At 38.3% G+C, this 18748-nt stretch overlaps 1 protein-coding gene across 10 annotated transcripts in view; it reads right to left on the reverse strand.

The window, feature by feature from the left end:
• Nucleotides 1-18748, reverse strand: part of LOC150104358 (intermembrane lipid transfer protein VPS13A-like) — a 2072875-nt gene that overhangs the window by 879891 nt on the left and 1174236 nt on the right. For all 10 annotated transcript variants that reach the window (XM_090396324.1, XM_090396319.1, XM_090396320.1 and 7 more), the window contains 2 exons: nt 8517-8633; nt 8062-8220 (listed from right to left, as the gene is read on the reverse strand). In XM_090396324.1, the coding sequence (XP_090252450.1) occupies nt 8062-8220; nt 8517-8633 (276 nt within the window). The remainder of the gene's footprint in view (nt 1-8061; nt 8221-8516; nt 8634-18748) is intronic.

The following is an 18748-nucleotide window of genomic DNA, read 5'->3' on the forward strand; positions in this document are numbered from 1 at the left end:
TGTTTAAAAAAAGAAACAGAAATAACACAATTGAAATTTCTTTGTGTGGGTTTTACATGTTGAAAATACAGCATAGTATTTCTAAATCTTAGAATAATTTCAGCAGACTGCTGATTTCAGATTCAAAGAAAGAGTATAGAATTAGAAGCTTTGATATACAACAATATTATTGCTTTATTTCTTTTGTCAAAACGGTAAACTAAAATAAGAGATTTTGAATACCGTCTGAAAGCTTTGAAAGCTGTAGAAATTTAAAGTAGTTATGCAACTCAGTTCCAGGACAGGAGAGGGGGAGGGGGGGGTTGCAGTAAAAAATTCTAAAAATGAACATAAATTTTTAATTATTCCATACAGGACATCCTTCCTATTATATTATCAACATATCTACAGTGGTTAAGCATTGGATATTATAGTAATATGCATCCTCCAAAAAAAAAAAAAAAAAAAAAACCTCTGTTGCAATTTTCAGCAAAAGAAGAAGGCAAAGAGTCTCTGATAAAATACCATTAGGTATAAATTTATGATACTAAAAATAGATACAATATCGGAAACCGAGTAATGCAGTTTATAATCATTTGTTGTTCATAAAAAATAAATTTAAAAAAAAGCAATCGTTGCTGAAATTGAAATGTGACAATCCATATAAAAGTATTTTGCAAAGAAAGAAAGCAAAATGTCATATTTATTTCACTAAATGTTATTTAAAAATATAAATATTTGACAAAATATTTTAAACGTAAACAAACATTTGCAAATTCGTGAAAAAGAATCTACACTGTAAGTAAAGTGGAGGAAATCAACTATTACTAAAGTATATTCATTGCAAAGCTGATCTATGGTCATTTCAGGATTGATTATTTATTTTGGCAGATGTGAAACTTCTATTTTTGAAAAGAGACACAAGAAATAAATTGTTCAGAAAAAAAAAAAAAAACAATCAAATATCCTAGTACAGTGAAGAAAATTCGAAGTAACAGAGTACATGTAAAGACAAGTGACACAAAAGTCGCTAGACAACAGTTAATCCACTAATGGCTCTCAAATTGCCGTTAAGGGATTAACAGAGGAGGAGGGTAAATACTTGATAAAAGATAGAATGCCGATGAAGTTTTGATACATGAAAAAGTCTGGGGTAGTCTTGCTACTTCATCCACCTTGACCGGTAGGAGGGTTAACTGATGTAGAGGAGATGAGAGATCTAGGAGAGATGGTGGACAAGGACCTGAAATTCAGAGGCCACATTTCACAAGTTGTGAAGACATCACATCGAATAATGGCAATGATGCAGAGAACCCTGACATGCAGAAATAGAGGAGTTATGATTCCATTGTATAAGGCCTTGATCAGGCCTCATATGGATTATTGTGCACAGATATGGTCGCCAGGTTTCATGGTGACGAGAATACGTTGAAAGGGTACAGAGAAGATTCACAAAGGTAGTCAGTGGTTTTTGGAATGTGGAGTATGAGGACAGATTGAGAGAATGTAATTTGCAGAGCCTCATGACTAGAAGGAAGAGGTGGGGGGGGGGAGTGGGTATGATTAAGACATATAAGCTGGTCAGAGGTTGTTATCAGAAGAGATTTTTCATACAATGGGAGAGGGGAGTAGAACAAGAGGCTGCTGGAAACTGTATAAAGAGAGTGTGAGCAAAGGAGTGAGAAGCAGGTTCTTTGCATGGAGGGTGGTTGGTGAGTGGGATGCATTGCCTGAGTGTGTTGTGGATGTGGACACACTGAATCAGTTTAAGATGCGGTTGGATGAGCATTGTAGGCAATAGTGAGTACCTCCCATGATGAGTCTCTGACTCCATGGAGGTCAAATGTTGATAATAATAATAATAAAATTTTATTGAAGGTCATACTAAATAGGATGGAGGCCAAAGTTGAGGCAGAGATGCCTGAGGAACAAGCAGGTTTTAAGAAAGGTGAGGGTACCATAGATCAGATCCTTTGCTTTAGACAGATCACAGAAAAATATAAAGAATTCAGAGTCCCTCTGGCAATGTGTTTCTCAGACTACTATAAAGCTTTTAACTGCGTTCAGCATGTGAAACTGGGAAGTAATCAAAAGAATGGGTTTTCCTCAACACACTATCAGGTTGATAGCCAACTTGTACAGGAAGCAAGAAGTCATGGTAAGGATGTTTACTTTCTCCTCACTTTTTTGGAATATATGCAGATGACTTCATGCATGAAGCATTGAAAAAGCTCAAGACAGGAATTAGGATAGAAGGTAGCTTGATCAGTAATCTGAGGTATGCTGATGATACAGAACTCCTTTGTACTGTATCATCAGCATCCAGTACAAAGGAAGAATCATGACAATTTTCTTGACAATGTTATTAAGATCAGTAATAACAGAGGATGTTAAATAAATCCTAGCAAGATAAAGATTATGGTCCTCAAAGGAAATACAAACAGGGAAGCTCTTGAGAAACAAGTGTACCTTAATGGAGAAAGAATCGAGGAAGTCAACAAGTTTCAGTACCTGGGATACAGAATTCATGTTCAGAAGATATCAGAAGAGGATCAGGAATGGCTAAAACAACGATCAGAGACTTGTCTCAAATCTGGAGGGATGGATCTATTTCCATGGGGTTAAGGATTTTGGAAGCATTTGTTTTTCCAACAGTGACTTATGGACGTAAGACTTGGAACCTAAAGAAGACAGAAGAGAAAAGGATGTCTGCTTTTGGGATGTGGTGTTAACAAAGGCTGTCGAGGATATCATATACTGACAGGTGTACAAATGAATGGATGTCAGTCGCTTGCATTTGAAAGAGGAAGGACACAGGCATCTGGAGAGATTGGTGTTCTGAACAAGTCGGTGTGTAAATGCAGGGAAACAAGAATGTCCAAGTTGGATGGTACTAGGGTTGACCACTTGTGGGAAAGGGTATTTGGGAAAAGGGGGAAGACAGCAGGTAACGATGGGCCCAGTGGAGTCAGAAGGGGATAATGCTAGGTATAGAAACAGTGGCATTTTTATGCTTTATACTAATGCCAGTAGTATCTGCAATAAAGGAGAGGAATTGGTGGTGCTGATAGAATCAGCCTGGACAAAGATTATTGGGATCACTGACACATGGTTGACAGAAGATATATAATAGCAGGAATAGAAAAGCAGGGTACAGCATTTTTTGGCAGGATAGAAAGAGGAAGTGTGGTGGTGGAATGCTGCTTATGATAAGTAATGACTTATGTCCTCTAAGAGTGGAGGCTTTGGAGGGAAGTGACAGTAATGATTTTGAAAGCATATGGTGTCAGGCAAAACAGGATGTTTAGTGGGATGTTGCTACAAACCAAGGAGAACAGAGGGTGGGGACCAGGAGATGTTTAGACAGTTGCACTTGGTAAGTGCAAGAAGAATGATTGTTATGGGAGATTTTAACTACAGCAGTACAAAATGGGGAGAGGAAGATGTATGTAGCAATAGTGGAATGGAATTTCTAGAATTCTTGAGAGACAAATGTCTTAGGCAACATGTAATGGAGGAAACAAGAGTTTCAAGAGTTTTGGATTTGGTCATAGCATCAAAAAAGTTGATAATAACTGAGATGCCATCTCTCCCACCAGTTGGAGAGAGTGACCATGTGGTTTTGACTTGGAAGATGAATAGACATGCAGGAGTATCAAAGAGAAGGAACGTATGTGAAATTATAAGGCAGGTGATTATAATTCTCTTAGATATAAACTAGGGGAAGTTTCATGGAGGAAGGAATTGGAAGGCCAGGATATCATTTGTGTTTTGGAAATTGTGAAGGAATATTTGTTAGCAACAATAGTAAGCTGTATTCCACAAGTGAAGAAGAGGACATAATTTGGAGTAAAGTGGATGACAAAGAATATTAAACAGGAACTGCATGCGAAAAACAGGTGAGTGAAGAGATATAAGGAGACAGGTCAAGAGAAGATGCATGAAGAATATAAGACACAGGCCAGGAGAGTGAATAGTATGGTAAGTAAGGCGAAACTGGAATATGAGAGGAGATTGGCCCTAAGATCCAAAGAAAATCCTAGGGAATTTTTTAGCTATGTGGCCAGTAGGAGGAGAAATGATTGTGGAAGAATGACACTGTGGGATAAAAATGGGAACAGAGTGAGTGATGCAGAGGATATAGTGGAATTATTCAATGAACATTTTATTGGAGTATTTCATCCGGGAGGAGTAATTTTTAATACTAGAGGGATAAGGCAGGTTCGAGGTTTAGAGGTGCAGGAGGAGAGTATGTTCAAAATATTGAGTACTCTGGATGTCAGTAAAGCTGTGGGACTGGATGGTATTTCACTACATGTTTTGAGAGAATGTGCTAAAGCACTGAGAGCTCCAATCACCTGGCTTTTCAATGAAATTCTGGCTATGGGAAAGATGCCCAGGGAATGGAAAGAAAGTAAGATAGTGCCCTAGCATAAGGGCAGAAGCAGACTGGAAGTGTCTAATTATAGGCCAGTATGTTTGTCATTAGTAGTTGTTAAGATCTTGGAGACATTACGAAGGGACCATATACAGAATTGGGTAGATGAGGATAATGCTATCTGTGAGAATCAACATAGATTTGTTAAGGGGCATTCTTGCTTTAGTAATATGATTGCCATTTATAATAAAGTGACAAGAGCAGTTGATGAGGGAAAGGCATATAGTGCAATTTTTTTGTATTTTGCAAAGGCGTTTGACAGGGTGCCACATGATAAGCTGATATTTAAGTTGCAGCACATGGGTTTGGATGAATGATCTTCAGATTGGTCAACTGGATTCAGGATTGGCTGTCTGATAGGTATCAGAGAGTTGTATGGTGGGGCAGTTTCAAGGAGGCAGAAGGTTACAAGTGGGGTCCAACAGGACTCACTACTGGGACCTATATTTTTCAACCTTTATATCAATGACATTGTCAGTAGATTGCAGGGGGATATTCAGTTGCTTGCAGATTATGTGAAGCTGGGAAGAGTTATTAGTAGTAGTGCAGATGTGGCAGTCCTTCAATTTGAATAAGGTAGACAGATGGAAAATGAATAGGGGTCGGTTTAATGCAGCAAAATGTAAGGTCTAGCATTTTGGAACACATCAATGGGACACTGCATACTCTATTTTAGGAGCTATACTGGAGGAAGTAGGAGAGAGAGAAGAGCTCTAGGGTTGATGATTGATAGAAATCTGAAATTCAGGGGACATATTGCAAAGGGGGTAAAGGTTAGACAGAGGATTGCTGCAATAATGAAAAGGATACTGACCTGCAGAGATAAAAGAGTTATCATTCCATTGTATAAGATACTGATCAGACCACACTTAGACTATTGTTCTCAGATTTGGTCCCCAGGATTTCAAGGGGATAAATTAACTGTGGAACAGGTACAAAAGTGGATAACAAACATGGTTTCAAGCCTTTACAGTGTTAGTTATGAGGATCGGATGAGGGAATGTGGACTGCAGAGTTTGATAGATAGAAAAAGGAGAGGTGATGTGGTTGAGACTTTTAAACTGATGAGTGGTGGTTACAAGGTTGACACTGGGGAGTTCTTTCGCTTGGTTGAACAGTGGGAGGGAGTGATGACATGGGGCAATCCCTGGAAGTTATGAAAGGAAACTGTGAGTAAGAGGGCAAGGAGTGGTTTCTTTGCGTGGAGGGTGGTTGAACCGTGGAATGCATTGTTTGATAGAGTGGTGAGAGCAAGAACGGTCAATGAGTTTAAGGAGTAGTATGATGGACTTTCTGTTTCCTAGGAAGGACTTCCTGCGATGAGTCTTTTGACTCCATAGAGGCTTGAATAATAATAATAATAATAATAATAATAATAATGAAAGAAAAAAGTTAAAATATTTTGGACACATTGAAAGGATGAAAGGTGGACTTCTCAGAACAGTAGTAGAAGGTAAAGTTCCTGGAAAAAATAGGAAGGGGTAGACCATCAATAAGATGGATGGATGGTGTGTGTGTGTGTGTGTGTGTGTGTGTGTGTGGAGTGAATGATCGTCAGAGAGTTGAAGCCTCCAGAAAAGCATACAGAACAGAACTACATGGGAATGTCTGGTATGGCATATCACCGAGCATCGGAGTGATCATACGGCATTTGTGGATAGTAGTGAACATATGGATGGACACTCCAGATGACGACTTTAATATGAAGGTCGAAAAATTGGAAAATTAAAGTAATTATTTTTGACATGGCTGTAGTCTTCATAGACAAATTGTGACTTGTCTGAAATGAAAGCTGATTATTTTCATTATTCAGGTCACAACCAGCATTCTTTGCATTCCCTGGCCTATAACAGCATCATATCAGATATACTAGCCTGTTTATTTCAACTTCTCCCCACACATATTGAAAATTTGTGCATGCACTATCAACTTCCACACTATGTGGATACAATTCCTCTGCAATCATTAACAACACTCTCCCTCCTCTTTTCACATTCCTATACGTCCGGAAAATGGTATATCCTTCTATTTCTATTCCCGACATCACATCCTCCTCAGACAACCAAGTTTTACTTATTCCAATTATTTCTGGGCATACTGACTCAATCAATGCAACAAACTCAGCTCTCTTGTTATGAAGATTTCTTTCATTTCTGTACAACATAACAATCCCTGTGTCTTTGAGGCCATTCTACCAGCACCAATATTCTCTATTCTAGCTGCTCTACCACAACTCTGTCTTCAATCTGACCACTCCCATTTCCCTGATCCTGACTCTGATTTCAATTCCTGCCTGTATCATCCTCACCTTTATGCATTCAGTCACCCTCCACTGCTGCTGCAACCACATCTTTGACCTCATATCCATCTTCCTGCTGTCTGTTGTACAATCTCTTCAATTGTGCTACACTCCTTCACAAGAGATCTGATCATTTACTACATTAACTTCTTGACCTCGTGCCTTCTAAGTAAACAGTAAATTCTAAATTCCCAACACTAAACTCGATGAAATGCAATCCAACTTTAAACCATTCGAATTGCCCTTCAAATTCACTCCAAAGATTTATGAATTGAATCTCCTTTGCCTCACATAACTCAGCCATCTTACTATTCATTATCTCTACTCTTCTTCTCAATTCACTGTTGTCATATTTAAGCAACATGCCTATGGCTTTTCCAATAACACTGCATCTTTACTGGATGCAACAACTTCCTCAAGTCTCTATCTCTCACCATTCTTTTTTTCCCCAACTAAGTCATTTGCGCCAACAACTACCATTAAATTTGACACTTGGTCTTTCCTTTTTTGCAACACATCAGTTGTTTGCTTCATTGTTCCACCAGGAAAGAATGTTTTGGGCACTTTATTAGTCATCACACCTCTAATGATGAAGTCCCCATACAATGATATATAACTATCCTTTGACTCTTTCTTTGTAATACTAACTTCCTCCTTCTTATTCTCATCAGTGAATCTTTTCTTTGGATTTTTAATATTCTCTTTCAGATGTTTCATTTCACTTTTCATTTGCACTTATGGTCCCACACTTGCTCCCCCATTTCTAATCACTCTAATCTATCAAGATACTTTTCACATATGTTAATGCTTTCCTTCTTTGTTTATCCAAACAGTCAACAAATGTTTCACATTTTTCAGTGTGTACATATAGTAATTTACACAATGTGTCCACTATGAAAATTCTAAGGCAGAGCTAGATCTTCATACCGAAGCTTTCCGTTCCGCCAACATGCGTTTCTTTATGGACGCCATTTTCAGAAGCAGCAGCAGTATGAACAAACAAGTAGCAAAACATAATATAAACAACAAAAAGTTCCAACAACAACAACACTACTTGAAGGGCACTTGTGTCCAAACTGAAAAAATGTAGCACAATTTGAGATAAAAAGCCACACTAAAAAGTAATTAAAAACCTTTTTTTTTTTTTTTTTTTTTGTACAGGTCAAATCTACTGCTGTGAATCCCATCATTTTCCACACACATATATATATAAACAGAGGAAATATAGGAATCCAACTTATTGGATTCCTATACATCTTTATGAAAATTAAAGTCTGATGAAATCTCATATCAACTACAAAAAAAAGCATTTAAAGAACAAATAGATGCAGAATAAAATCAATACCTTTACATTAGATATCAGTTCACTAGTGACATCAATCACAGTATGAACAACTGGAGATGAAAGGCAAAGCTCCAGACTGCTTACACTTGCGGTCATTTTTACTTCATCTTCAATGGGTTTCTGGCATCGAGAAAACTGAGCCTCACATGGATAAAGTACCTGAACAACATTTAATAATTAAAATATAATACTCTAGATGATAAAATGAAAATATACTGAGGTACTTTATGCAGTTTGTGATTTTGCATGCTATTTAGTATTCCAAATAATGATATTTAAAATTTTAATTTTGTTGTTATGTGGAAAAGAAGTGGTTTTAAAATATTATTTATGTTTCTGTATTCCATTTCAAGAAACAACTTTCATGATTATTCAGTATATTTTTGTACATTTATGCAAAACGTAATCAAAAGAACAAATGTTAAACAAATTTAATGAATGAAATTGAGACTCACAGTAACCATAGTCTGTTTTCTTTTTCCATACACACAAGACAGGATATGGAGACTAGCTACAGAGGCTACAATATTCTCTTGACCAAGATTGCGGCTATAATCAAACATTAGATCTGTCTGTATGAAAGAAAAAAAAATTAATTAACTAACTCATCAGGGAAGCATATATAAATGATTAAAAATTTCTAATGTGTAGAAGAATGCAATGTAAAGGAATAATTTCTAAAAGTAAATTAATCAGGATCTACTGCAAAGCTCAAAAAATTAAACAAAAGGAAAATAACATCTATTCGTGAAACAAACATTAGAATGAGAAGAGACTGGCAAGGCAGGGATGAAATGTCCAGAAAACATTTTATATTACACAGAAAGTAGAAAATCAAAGTGATTATGTGAGAATAATTTTTCCATAATGGTAGAATGATTTTATTATTATTATTATTATTATTTTGGGCGACTCCGGGAGTCCTTAGACTCATCGAGGGAGGCCCTAAACATCATGTCCACATAACTATGCGAACTCGTTCACCGTCATAGCACCCACAACAGACTCTGGCAGCTAATTCCACTCATTTACCACTCTAAAAGTAAAGAACCCAGCTCTAACACCCCTGCTAACCACACTCTTGCCCAGCTTCCATAGGTGTCCCCTAGTTCTCCCACCACCAGTCCTGATCTCAAAAATATCCTCTGAATTAATCCTATAGAATCCCTTTAGCAATTTGAATGTCTCAAACATATCTCCCCTCCTCCGCCTATCAACTAGTTTCTGCAATCCACAAATCTTCAACCTGTTCTCATATGGTTCATTCCATAGACCTGTTATCATCTTAGACACTCGCCTCTGGATCCTCTCCACCTCCTCCCCATCAAGAAGGAACCGAGGTGACCAAATCTGGGCACAGTAGTCGAGATGAGGTCCCGTCAAGGTATATTTCAACAACCAAGTGAGTTGATGAGCTGATTTAGCTACTTTTGCAATGTGCCCCCTAAACTTCATCTCCCTATCCACCAACACTCCCAAGTCCCTGGCCTCATCAATCTCTTGGAGTACAGTTCCACCAATGTGGTATACTGCTGCTAATCTTTTCACCCCAAAATGCATAACCTTACATTTTGTCACATTAAATTGACATCCATTCTCCTTAGCCCAGAACTCCAATCTATCTAAGTCATCCTGCAAGACTTTGACATCTTCTGCATTCACTATTGCCCTACCCAACTTTGCATCATCAGCGAACAAATGAATTGTTCCACTTAGATCCTTCCCTATATCGTTAATGAACAGATTAAACAGCAGTGGTCCAAGAACAGAACCCTGTGGCACACCACTAGTCACAGGCCGTCTTTTGGACTCTACTCCTGAATAAACTACTCTTTGATATCTCTCCATCAACCAACCACCTATCCATCTCACCAATCCTATATCCATTCCCATATGTTGTAGTTTACGGATTAGTATTCCATGTGGTATCCTGTCAAACGCCTTTGCCAGGTCCAGCAGTATCACTGTAAACCCATTTCCCTTATCCAGTTCAGCCATCACCTTGTTATAAAACTTGAGCAAGTTACTGAAGCATGATCTACCCTTCACAAAGCCATACTGTCCCCTGTACAGTATCTTGTTTTCATCAATCCATTCCTGTATTTTTCCCTTGACTACTTTCTCTAAGACCTTGACAACAACTCCTGATATGCTGATCGGTTGGTAATTTGCAACCGTAGTCTTGGATCCTCCTTTATGCAGTGAAACTATTTTCCCCTCTTTCCACACCTTCGGGACTAAACCAGACCTGAGACTCAGATTAAACAACATGGTCAAGGGCACTGATAATTCTTTAGCCGCTTCACGCAAGACCCGTGCCGGTATACCATCCAATCCCACAGATGTATTCACATTAAGGTTCTGTAATAGACTAGTCACCTCCACTTCATTCATCACTATTCCCGTATAAACTAATGGTTCCTTCATTTTTTCAATGTCACCACCTGGATGATATGCTTTTGCAAAGTGTATGCTCAGTAACTACACTATATCGACTGATTCAGTGACCTCCTTACCACCGTCATTCCTTAAAATTATTTTGCCGTGTACAGTTTTTTTCTTGCTTGTAGCATATTGAAAGAACTGTTTGGGATTCTCTTTTGCTTGCAAAGCTAGTTTCCTTTCATAATCCGCTTTTGCTTTTTTTTTACCACACTTGTTACCTTTCTGGCCTGCACTTTATACCGTTCGTGTGCCTGCAGGTCACCCCTTTCTTTAAATTCCCTCCACAGTTGTTTCTTTTTTAGCAGCTAAAGCTTAATGGTGTTATTCATCTATTTAACCCCTACTTGTTTTACTATTCGGACCCTAGGTATACAATCAGCCATTACCTCCTGTAAATGCTCCTTGACCACTTCCCATGCTCTATCGACGTCCAGCCCTTGCAGTTGTACATGCCACGGCACTGATCCAAGCAATTTCCTAAGCTTGTCATACTTGCCAGCACGGTAATTCCACATATACCCTGTCTTAATCGAAAATTCCACACCTTTAGCCACTTCCCAAGACCTTATGATCACTCTCACCAATAGGTGGCAACATGGTCATATTCATTACAGTCAAATTCTCAGATGCTATTACCAGGTCAAGCACTCTCACACCCCTAGTATTTTCAATTACATGCTGTCTCAGATAGCTATCCCTTAATAATTGAATAAAATCCTTTTCCTTCCTCACATGTGTCCTCTCCTCCTTCCAATCAATGTTACCATAGTTGAAATCCCCCATAATAATTACCCTCCTTCCATTCATTTCATCAATTTCCCTATGCATACTATCTCCACCATCTATTCCATCAACTGGTCTATAGCAGCACCCAACTGTATATTTTATTCTGCCAGTCTCAATCTCACACCAAATAGCCTCAAATGAGCTCCTTTCACTATCCTGTGATACAACTTCAATTCTCAATTGATTTTATTGATTTCCTTGCTACGGTATTTATTTCAGTAAAGAAACAGAAAATGCTTCAAGAGAATTATTATTGTTATTATGTGACATTTCCAAAGAGTCCAAAGACTCATTGATAGAGGGCACGTATTCTAAAACTCTCTATCTCCACCACCCAATCCACCAACTACAGTGAACTGCATCATCTACACCAATGCCATCTACAATCACAAACATCCATGCCCACATCAGGATTCGAACCCGCAGCCTTTTGGCTGGACAGCAGATACGCTAACCACAGCCAACTAGGCTGGAATTATATAATCTAAATAATTTGAGAATAAGATTACACTGGGTTTTTATTGACAAATGAATTTAATGATAAATTTTGCCAACAAATTACACCAACTGGGCTGTTTGGCTTCTTCAGGGCATACAAAATGGTAAAGACAACTCAAAGTTGCTAGTACATAGAAAAACATAAAAAATATTACATAAATTAAAAAGACACATGACATCACACACATGGAGCGTGTGTTTCATTAGTTATTGTTATGTGTGCATGCTCTGTAGTTTGTAGCGAAATTAAATTCTGGCAAGCTTAGCGATCTTATTATGGTTTTCCATATGTCAGGCCAGATCATTCCTTGATTTCTGTTTAGGCTGCTTTCAGAACAGAGAACCACTGTGGCTTCTTTGAAATTGCAACAGCAGAAATCTTTTTCTAGATAAGGCATGTAACTTTTGTCCCATTCAATGGTGTGGCTTGTTTTAAAGAAGTGAAGGGCTAATCCGGAGCTATCTATTCTGTCATTTTTAACATCCCCTACATGTTCCTTTTTTCTTATTTCAAGACTTCTTGATGTCTGACCTACGTAGTTTAGACCACAAAAGCAAGGGATGTTGTATACTCTGCATATTTGAAGAAGGCATTGCTGTCTTTTGGTGACCTTAATATGTTTCAGATCGTCTTGATCGATTTGAAAAGTTACTCTAATTTCAAAAGGTTTGAAGAGTGTTGCAATCTTTTTTGACACTGTACCTGCATAAGGGATGGCAATTGAGGATTTATATTGAGTCTTGGCAGACTGTTGTTGTGTGGGGTTGCTATGAAGTAACTTTTTAATTAAATTTCTTGGATAGCCATAGTTTACCAGGGTCTGAGATATATGAGTTAATTAATCCTGGAGGTATTTTTCTTCTGATATGATGCTGGTGGCTCTATTTTTTAGCATGTGTAAGATACCAAGTTTTTGAGAAATGTGGTGAGTAGATGAAAAGTGAAGATAACATCCAGTATGGGTTGGTTTACAGTAGACTTTAAGGTTGATATGTCCATCTGCTTGTTTTTTGATTAGAGTATCTAAAAACGGTAGTTGTCTATCCTTCTCAAGTTCCAAAGTGAATTTGATTTTCTGATGGAAGGAATTTATTTTTGTTAGAAAGTCAAAAAGTGCCATTTTAGGGTTTCTCTAAATTATAAAAATGTCATCAAATCAACATACCTCCACCATACTAATGGCTTAGGGTCTAATTGGGAAAGGATGTCATTTTTTAGTTTCTCCAAGGATAAATCTGCACACGAGATAGGAGCTGCCCATTCCAGTGTCGCAATTTCAAAGAAGCCACAGTGGTTCTTTGTTGTGAAAGAAGCCTATACAGAAATCAAGGAATGATCCTGCCTGACATATGGAAAACCCTAATAAGATCGCTAAGCTTGCTAGAATTTAATTTCGCTGCAAACTAAAGAGCGTGTACACAACAATAACCAATGAAACACACGCTCCATGCATATGATGTCAGGCATTTTTTTTTTAATTTATGCTATATTTTATAAGTTTGTTCTATGTACTAGCGACTTTGAGTTGTCATTACTGTTTTGTATGCCCTGAAGAAGCCCAGTTGGTGAAACTTTGTAGCATAATTTAACATTAAATTCATTAGTCCATTAAAAAAAAACCAATATAATCTTATTCTAAAATGAATTTAGTGGCCAAAAAAATATACTCACAATAATATAAATAATTTTAATGAATATTAAGTAATCTAGATGGCCAAAAGACTATGGAGAAGGATGCATTTTAAATTCTTTATGAAAAAATAGCATGGGTTTCTATGGCAACAGTCTTGTTTTAGTATTCTAATCACATTTTATAAAATGACTAAATTACTAGTGGTGATAAAGAGAGAAAATGACAAGGCAAAGACTAATATGGTTCTGTTTCTGGATTTTGCAGAGAAATTTAATATATGAATTTAAGGCAAGACACCACAGCAAATATACAAGTTTATCTTTAATAACATTACTACAATCACAATTTTTTTTTTCCAGTGCTATTCTCGCTATGATTTTCTTGACAAGCAGATACCAATTCAGTAGGATTATTTAAGGAGAGGAGTGAGAACTTAATCAGGTGAGACTAATATTATTATTACACCCTCGATGGAGTGGCCGATTCATTGTGGAAGATTGAATTAATGTGCCCCAAATAGCAAATCATTATCATAAATTTCAGGTATATTAAGAATTTCAGATTGAGAAATGGAGTATGATTTTTGTCACATTTGATAGTTTATCAACTCTCATCTTTTCGTACAATAATAGGAATTTAGGAGAAGTGTTGTGGTGAGTAGCTTCTTCTACACATCCTAAAAATTGAACAGTTATTCAGTTTAGTTTTAAACTTTTATATCTCGTTTTCATCTTTCCACCTAAAGCATATTTAGAAGTAGAGGTCAATCAATGGCAGAAGAAAGTGATTTTTAATCGGTGAATAGTCCGTTTTTTCCCCCCGTTTTTCTATGTTTTTGAGTGCTAAATTGTTTCTCTCAATACGAGTGTACTTCAGTGGTTGTTTTTTGGAAGTTAGTTGCTGTCGCGATATAATATATTTTGGTTACCATCGGAATCAAATGCATAACGGTAGAAGACAAAACGAAGCTAAGTTTTCATTACTGTATTTAGTTATATTTCATTTTATTTAATTATATTTAGTGTACTTATATGATTTGTTTTGCTTATAATTGTTTGTACTTTTTTTTCTTATTTATTTAACGGAATTTATTAATTGAATAATTATTAAAGATTACGCTACTCGGCAGTAAGGAATGATGACAGATTCAGCTGCAGTCACAAGTGGCATATCGCCAAGTCCTCTGCCATTTTAGAACTTTATTATAAGCAATATCATAAGGGACTTTGTGGCATGAAGTACTTGCGGCATGTATGCATCTCAGGAATTAGATATGTGGCTTGTGAAAGAGAGCGGAGAGCGTATGTGCACAAAATGCAGGCAGTTGGAGGAAATAAGTGCATTAGAAATATCAATATCCGACCTTGTTGCTCCAGGAACGGGGAATGAACGTAGGAAGACAAGTAGTGTGATAGGAGAGAATGAAAAAAATATATATATATTTGAGAAAATAATAATTGATAGTGTGGAAGGCGTGAGTGACTGTGAAAGTTTAGGAGATGGTTTTGTTTAGGAGAGTGAATTTAGATTGAGTGACTGACCTGCAGAGAGAGATAGATGAGCTGAAAGAGGAGGTGGAATGTCTTGTGAATGAGAGTAGAAGTATGAAAGATAAGATTAGAAGAATGGAAGAGATAAATGTAAGGCGAATCAGAGTAGGGGAGAGAGAGAGAGAGAATTTTGGGAGTATGAGTAAGAGGTATGGGGATGCTAGAAGAGGAGAGAATGGAAACAGTAGAAGAGAGGGGGATGAGAGAGAGGTATGGGAATGCTAGCAGACGAGAGGATGGAAGCAGTAGGAGAGATGGAATGAGAGAGAGATATGAAAGGGCTAGAAGAGGAGAGAATGGAAACAGTAGGAGACATGGAATGAGAGAGAGGTATGGGAATGCTAGAAGACGAGAGGATGGAAACAGTAGGAGAGACAGAATGAGAGAGGGATATGGAAGTGCTAGAAGTGGAGAAAATGGAAACAGAAGGAGAGAGGTAATGAGAGAGAGATGTATGGGAGTGCTAGAAGAGGAGAGAATGGAAACAGTAGGAGAGAGAGAGAGAGAGAGAGAGAGGGGTATGGGAATGCTAGAAGAGAGAATAGCATTAGAGGAGAGGGAATGAGAGAGACCTATGGGAATGAAAGAAGAGGAGAGAATGGAAACAATAGGAGAGAGGGAATGGTAAGAGGTATAATGTATGGCAACTCAATGATCTGTGGTGTTCAAGATAGGATGCGTGAGGAGTGTTTGCCAGGAGGAACAATAGAAAGGGTGGCTATGGCAATTAAGAGAGGTAAAAGGGTGGATGAGATGACTGTGATGGTAGGAATGATTGATTTGAGTGGTAATGCAAGTCAGGCAGTGAGAGATATGAGATTTTTGCTTGAGGCTGTACGGAAGAAGACAGAGAGAGGAAAAATAGTGTGCGTGTTGCCTAGGTATGATAATGATGAGCTGAGCAGAAGAGCGGTGATATTGAATGGCATAATAGCGAGAATGTGTGACAAGAGAAGACTTGTATATGTGGATGCTTGGAGTGCGTTTGAGGGAAGAGAGGAATTGTATGTGAGAGACCGCTTACATTTGAATGAGGAAGGACGTAGGCATCTGGAGAGATTGCTGTTCTGAACGAGTCAGTGTGTCCCAGGGAGGATGATAGCAGGGGTGGCCTCTTGTGGGAATAGATACTTGGGAGAAGGGAGATGATGTCAGGTAACACTGAGCCCAGTGGAGCCTAGAAGGGATAATGCTGGGTATAGAAACAATGGCATTTATATGCTTTATACTAATGCCAGGAGTATCCGAAATAAAGGAGAGGAATTGGTGGCGCAGATAGCATCAGCCTGGCTAAAAAATATTGGAATCATTGAGACGTGGTTGACAGAAGGGGATATAATAACAGGAATAGAAGTTGCTGGGTATAGCATTTTTTGGCAGGATAGGAGGGGAAAAAATGGTGATGGAGTACTGTTTATGATAAATGATGACCTATGTCCTCTAAGAGTGGAGGCTTTGGAAGGAAGTGAGACAAATGATTTTGAGAGCATATGGTGTGAGGCAGAGGAAGGCAAGACAGGATATTTAGTGGGGTATTGCTACAGACCCAGGAGCACAGAGGATGGGGACCAGGAGATGTTTAGACAACTAAGAATTCTTCTTGCACTTTGGCAAGTGCAAGAAGAATGATTGTTATGGGGGATTTTAACTACAGTATTGGAGAGAAGAAGATGCATGTAGCAATAGGGGAATGGAATTTCTAGAATTCTTGAGGGACAAATGTCTTAGGCAACATGTAACAAAGGGAACAAGAGGTTCAAGAGTTTTGGATTTGGTTATAGCATCAGAAGAGTTGATAATACCTGAGTTGACATCTCTCCCACCAGTTGGAGAGAGTGACCATATGGTTTTGATTTGGATAATGAATAGACGTGCAGGAGTATCAAAGAGACGGGAACTTATGTGGAATTATAATGCAGGTGATTATAATAGTCTTACACGTCAACTTCGGGAAGTTTCATGGAGGGAGGAATTGGAAGGCCGGGATATCATTAGTGCATGGGAAATTGTGAAAGAATATTTGTTAGCAGCAATGGTAAGTTGTATACCACGAGTGAAGAAGAGGACACAATTTGGAGTAAGGTGGATGACAAACAATATTAAACAGGAATTGCATGCGAAAAAGAGGCTATAGAAGAGATATAAGGAGACAGGTGAAGAGAAGTTGCATGAAGAATATAAGACACAGGCCAGAAGCGTGACTAGTGTAGTAATGAAAGCGAAATTGGAATATGAGAGGAGATTGGCCATAAGATCCAAAGAAAATCCTAGGGAATTTTTTAGCTATGCGGCGAGTAGGAGGAGAAATGACTGTGGAAGAATGATATTGTGGGATAAAAATGGGAATAGAGTGACTGATGCAGAGGACATAGTGGAATTGTTCAATGAACACTTTAGGGCAGTATTTCATCAGGAGTCAGTTTTAATGCTAGAGGGATAGGGCTGGTTCAAGGTTTAGAGGTACTGGAGGAGAGTGTTTTCAGATACCGAGTACTCTTGATGTCAGTAAATCTTTGGGACTGGATGGTATTTCACCACAAGTTTGGAGAGAACATGCTAGGGAACAGACAGTGCCTTTAACCTGGCTTTTCAGTGAAAGTCTGGCTTCGGCAAAGGTGCCCAGGGAATGGAAGGAAGGTAAGATAGTGCCATTGCATAAGGGTGGTAACAGACTCGAAGTGTCTAATTATAGGCCAGTCTGTGTGTCATCAGTAGTTGTTAAGATCTTGGTGAAAGTAGTGAGGGACCGTATATAGCATTGGGCAGATGAGGGTAATGTTATCTCTGAGAGTCAACATGGATTTGTGAAAGGGCGCTCTTGTTTTAGCAATATGCTAGCCTTTTATAATAAAGTTACAAGAACATTAGATGAGGGAAAGGCATATACTGCAATTTTCTTAGCCTTAGCGAAGGCATTTGACAGGGTGCCACATGATAAGCTGATATTTAAGTTGCAAAACATGGGTCTGGATGTCAGATTGGTCAACTGGATTCAGGATTGGCTGTCCGATAGGTATCAGAGAGTTGTGTATGGTGGGGCAGTTTCAAGGAAGCAGAGGGTTACAAGTGGGGTCCCACAGGGCTCAGTACTGGAACCTATATTGTATAACCTTTATATCAATGACATTGTCAGTGGATTGCAAGGGGATATTCAGTTGTTTGCAGATGATGTGAAGCTGGGAAGGATTATTAGTAATAGTGCAGATGCGGCAGCCCTGCAAGAGGAGTTGAATACGCTAGATAGATCGACAAATAAATAGGGGTTTCAATTTAATGCAGCAAAATGTAAGGTCTTGAGGTTTGGGAAACATCGATGGGACACTGCATACTCTATGGGAGGAGTTATACTGGAGGAAGTAGGGGAGACAAGGGATCTGGGGTTGATGAATGATAGAAACCTGAAATTTAGGGGACATATTGCAAAGGTGGTGAAGGTAACACAGAGGATTGCTGCAATAATGAGAAGGATGCTGACTTGCAGAAATAGAAGAGTTATCATTCCATTGTATAAGATCCTGATCAGACCACACTTGGAATATTGTTCTCAGATTTGGTCCCCAGGATTTGAAGGGGATAAATTAACTGTGGAATGGATACAAATACGGATGACAAAGATGGTTTCAGGACTGTGCAAGGATAGTTATGAGGATCAGCTGAGGGAATGTGGACTGCAGAGTTTGGTGGATAGAAGAAGGAGAGGTGATATGATTGAGACTTTTAAACTGTTGAGAGGTGGTTACAGGGTTGACACTGGGGAATTCTTTCGCTTGGTTG

The sequence above is a fragment of the Typopeltis vanoorti genome, chromosome 8 (genome assembly GCF_054136105.1).
Source record: "Typopeltis vanoorti isolate ZY-2024b chromosome 8, IOZ_Tvanoo_1.0, whole genome shotgun sequence".
Lineage (NCBI taxonomy): Eukaryota > Metazoa > Arthropoda > Arachnida > Uropygi > Thelyphonidae > Typopeltis > Typopeltis vanoorti.